This window comes from Athene cunicularia (genome assembly GCF_003259725.1).
Source record: "Athene cunicularia isolate RWA chromosome 2 unlocalized genomic scaffold, athCun1 chr2_part1, whole genome shotgun sequence".
In the NCBI taxonomy this organism is placed as follows: domain Eukaryota; kingdom Metazoa; phylum Chordata; class Aves; order Strigiformes; family Strigidae; genus Athene; species Athene cunicularia.
In genome coordinates this window covers 91,533,058-91,537,890 of record NW_020799095.1, presented here as the reverse complement: position 1 = coordinate 91,537,890, position 4,833 = coordinate 91,533,058, and the positions used below count along the sequence as shown (strand labels likewise).

The following is a 4,833-nucleotide window of genomic DNA, read 5'->3' as shown; positions in this document are numbered from 1 at the left end:
AATAGCTCTCATACACAAAAAGTGGCAATAAGAGCTGTTCTCGGTCTTAATAAAGAGGTATAAACATGCTTTGTACAGTATCAGAGGTGGTCCAGGGTCTCAGTTTCTTTTAGTGATGAGGCATTATGGAAGCTGTTACTGGAATACTGGTATTTTTTCTTCTCCCAAAATGTTGAGCTGCAGGCTGATACAAGAGCATTTATATAAGAAGGTCTTACTATCCAAGATTTTAACTCCTGTGTTGTTTTTCTCTATTTCAGTGAAAGAAGCGGGAAGAGACTTTACCTATTTTATTGTGGTGCTTGCTGGAATTGGTGTTACAGGTTATTTTTAAAAATTATAATCTTTATTGGAAGAAGCTTTTCATTAATTCCATCTGATTTGATTAGTTTTCATTCCATTTGTTGTTGTTTCTGTTACAGGTGGTTTGTTCTATGTGATTTTTAAAGAGCTATTCTCTTCTTCTAGTCCAAGTAAGATCTATGGAGATGCCTTGGAGAAATGCAGATCTCACCCTGAGGTTGGTTTTTGAACCTTAGTCATAAGTTTATGTTTCTCAGTAGTTCCTGTCTATCTTTGAGTCAAAAATTTGCACAAGAAATCTCACATGCAGAGCTGTAGGAAGATCCACCTGGTGCTTAGCAGACAAACACCAGCAGATATGCCTGTGCTTTTAGCTGGCCAGAGGTGGGTCAGCTCCAGGTTGGAGCCTACATTAGCACAAGTTCATGCAGGCACTGAGCCCGAGTGAACGAGCCTGCTAAAAGCCAAAGTTCAGTGAGTGTACCACAGCACAACTGATGCAGATATAGTGTCTGCCCGTTCAGAGCACGTGCTTGTGTCCCCATACAGAAAGTCTTATAGACATACCTGAGTGCCTACTAAATGTAGTACTCAGGAGTTCTACAGGTCGTGGAGGTAGCTGGTCCCATGTAAGTTTTGCAGATCTAGCCTGCTGCCTTTCCTCAGCACAGTTATTCTGTTGTCACCACTAGAGTTCTGTCATTCTGCAAAGCACTGTGTAAGTATCCAGGAATTTAAATTCTTCACTTGAAACACGGCTAGCATTCCTGTGGCTAACAGGAAAAGAGACAGAGAACAATCATGTGATCACACAGTCACATAAGGTAGCTAGATTTAAACAAAACAATCTAAAACTAGATTCTGAAAACCACTACTTTAGGAAAGAAATGCATGGAATAGCTTTCAAACAAGGCTGCCACAGATACCACTGAGGATAAAAATCACCCTCCCTTTCTAACCAACTTTAAGTTTAAAACTAGGTTAGCTTGGTCTGGCTTTATAGATCGGGGGGGGGGAAAGTCAATTTCTTAAAACAGTAGTGGATTTTAGGTAATGTGAAGGGGAGTGTATTTGCATTTTAAACCAAAATACTCTCTTGTAGGAGACGAACAAATATTTCATGCTTCTTACACAAAATGTCATTAAAGTGTAAAATACAGAGCAAGAAGGGGGATTAAAATGTCATAATCTCAGAGGACAGTACAAATGGAAGTTATTAGTAGGAGTTATTTGAAACATTTAATATGTGACTGTAAAGAAAAGCACTGAAATACAGAAGAATTTTCCTTACACTTCATAAATTCTTGAGACATCAGACTCACAAGGGGCGTTTTGCTGAAAGAAAATGCATTCACATCAGGGGTGTCAGCTGATACTGGAATATCTGTTTGAATGTGATACTTTCTGACAACTCAAACCTCTTTTCTCTTGTAGATAATTGGTGTTTTTGGTGAATCTATTAAAGGTTATGGGGAGGCAACAAGAAGAGGAAGACGACAGCTTGTCAGGTGCCCTTTAGTGTTTGCTCCATACAGACACTAGTTTTTGTACAGCGAAGACATTTGGGTCACATCATAGCAAGTTAGGTCTAGATTAATGAACTGTATGTGACATACCCTGTTACTTTTGAGTACAAATGAAAGCATTTTTTTTGCAGTACCTCTTGTGTGGCACATACCACTAAATACAGTGCATATACACTATAAAATGCCAATTCTGAGTGCCTCAAAAGAAGCAGTGGTCAGCATGGTAAACATAGAGCTCGTCTCCAAAAGTTAGGGGGAGTCTGAAGAGAGTAGTACAGAGGCCTAGGCATGCGTCTGGGGAGCAGGGATCTGACTGAAGTTTACAGTCTGAAACCCTCAAATAGAGAGAAATTGTTCTTTGAAAAATTGTTGAGAGATTATCTTCTTTTGAAGCAGTAGTTTTTATCAGACCAGAAGGAGCTGGAGGTACTAACTTTCAGACTTTCAGGAATCCACATTGCTCTGTTTAAAGCTAGACTGGTTCTGACTGTACAGGTTGTAGTCACTGCAGTGACTATATTGTCCTGAGTTGATGAGCAGTATTGACTGCCCATTTGTTATATTGCTTTTTCATACTTGCTGCCACATCTATACTGTGTACGTAACAGAACATCTCTCACCTAAACCTTTCATGAGTGTGTTTATTATTCTCCTTTTGAAGGAAGGAACAGAACTAATTCTTACAAAACGTAAATCCTCCCTGCACTGTAACCCAATAGGGGCTTTGTCTTTATTGGGTTCTTTGACATAAATTTAGTCAAGAAGGTTTCATACATGATGGGATGCATAAACCAGATACACAACTTGAGCCATGAAATTGAGAATTTCCAGAGGAATGTGACTTTTACTGGTGGAAGTTTATTCAGCAGACTCTGTGAAAAAGTGTTTAAAGTGGAGCTGCTAAATGAAAAGTATATGCATAAACATTTTAAGCATCTGTCTGTAAAACAAACTATAAATAAGTAAATGTACTATCAACATTCCTAGTATTTCATTTCCATCATTTTGAAAGTCTAGTATTTTAAATAAGACTTTGTAACATTGTAGAGTGTGTCTGCAGTATAAGGATGACCTTAAATGTCTCAAAAACCTACAGATATTTTTTTTTGTGGATGAACACATTGAATGTGAATATACTGTACTAAGGCTCTTCATTCATCTTTTCTCTGTAACCCATCATGTCACCTAAAATTGTGTTTATTGGAAATTTAATTCACAGTGTGTATCTGGGCATGACTGATGGAAATAAGAGTTTGGTAGTCTGCAGCAGTTAGTAATTTCAGTAGGAAACATAACCTGGCACCAGAACTCTAGTTTGACCATTAGTTTCTGGAAGTGTTTGCCTTGAAAGTGACATGACCTTTCTGTTTACCTAATACTTGAGTGTAACCTAATTCCAGTCCAAATATCATCATTTAGGTTGGAGATCTGATCAGTGCCAAAGTTACACAACTTCAGTAGAACAAAAGTATTGCTAAAATAAGTAAAGCATATAGTAAACTTTGGTTTGATGTGATTTAAGCAACCTGATAATTAAGCTGACAAAACATCCTTTTTGTGTTTTGGCTTGGTAACTAGTTTAAGTGCCTAAAAAAACCCCTGGCAGTCTGTGTGATGTGAGTGTTCCTTTCTAAATATCAGGCTCTGAATCTGGGGATTCTTTAGAATAAATGCAAGGAATTTTCAGAATCTTCAGCCTTGGATTGCTGTTGAGTTTTGAGGGAAGGACTGGGGTGAGGACGTTTAAGCAATTCATATGTTAATCCTTAACTGCTGATTAGTTCTTTTAACTCCACTGGAATTTAGAAACTCATAGTAAAGCTTGGGAAGAGTGGTAGAGAAGGAACCCATGGTAGCACAAGGGTTGCACTGGAATACACCTTCTCCCAAAATAGTTGAGCAGCTCCTTTAAAAAAGTTTAAATTTGAAGTTTAACTCAAATATAATATGTATTCTTGCTGGGTGGTTTGGGTTTTTGTTTCATTTTGCTGTTTTTAGTCACATTGAATACATAAAGGATGGACTGAAACATATGCGTTTGAAGTTCTATATTGAAGGCTCTGAACCAGGGAAACGGGGAACAGTCCATGTGGAAGTCAAAGAGGTATGTACAATTGCTTGATAGAGCTGACAAGCTTAATCTTGATTTTAAACTACCGAAGAGAAAAAAACAGCTTGAAATTGTTTTCCTTACAGAATCCTGAGAGAGGAAAATTTGAGTTCCGCTACATATTCGTGGATGTTGACACGTATCCTAGAAGAACAATTGTCATAGAAGACAACAGATAGCCAGTAATTAATTAAAGTTGCTGCCTCATCTCACTGAGTACTGGATGATACTGGTGTAGCAAGTCTGCACAGGAACTGTTTGGTGTTCTGGATTGTATCTTGCAGCTTTTTTGGTAATGTTGCAGAAAGTAGCCTTTCAGGGCCTCAATTAAGATCTTTCATAATGACAGATACAGGATTTAAAGTGAAGCCATTGAAATGTAGTAGAGCCATCATTTATGGCAAATATTTTTGACATAGGAAAGTAATGGCTCATAATAAACAGCTTAATGCTGGATAATACTTCTGCACACCCAAAAACTGAGTCTTCCAAGATTTTAGGTTTGGATGGGGAGTTCTTTGTCTTTTTTTGCTTGGATTTCCCACTAGCACTGCAATAAAGAAAGTGGTATTTCACGTGTAGACAAACTCACTGTTTTCATTCTAGATGCTTTCATAGATCATAGCATTATAGAATGGTTTGGGTTGGAAGGGACCTTAAAGATCATCTAGTTCCACCCCTCCTGCCATGGTCAGGGACACCTTCCACTAGACCAGGTTGATCCAAGCCCTGTCCAGCCTGGCCTTAAACACTGCGAGGGAGGGGGCAGCCACAACCTCTGGGCAACCTACCAGTGCCCATCACCCTCACCATGAAGAGCTTCTTCCTTATATCTAATCTAAATCTACCCTCTTTCAGTTTAAAGCAGTTGCCCTGTAACTACATGCCGTTGTA

The 4,833-nt window shown here is 38.6% G+C and overlaps 1 protein-coding gene across 1 annotated transcript; it reads left to right on the top strand.

The window, feature by feature from the left end:
* The first annotated feature begins 66 nt into the window (after positions 1-66).
* TIMM21 (translocase of inner mitochondrial membrane 21) lies at positions 67-4,512 on the top strand. Its single transcript, XM_026843154.1, has 5 exons — positions 67-323; positions 423-520; positions 1,738-1,811; positions 3,828-3,933; positions 4,026-4,512. The coding sequence occupies exons 1-5, from the start codon at positions 116-118 to the stop codon at positions 4,116-4,118; spliced, it is 579 nt and encodes a 192-aa protein (XP_026698955.1). The 5' UTR covers positions 67-115; the 3' UTR covers positions 4,119-4,512.
* Positions 4,513-4,833: the final 321 nt, after the last annotated feature.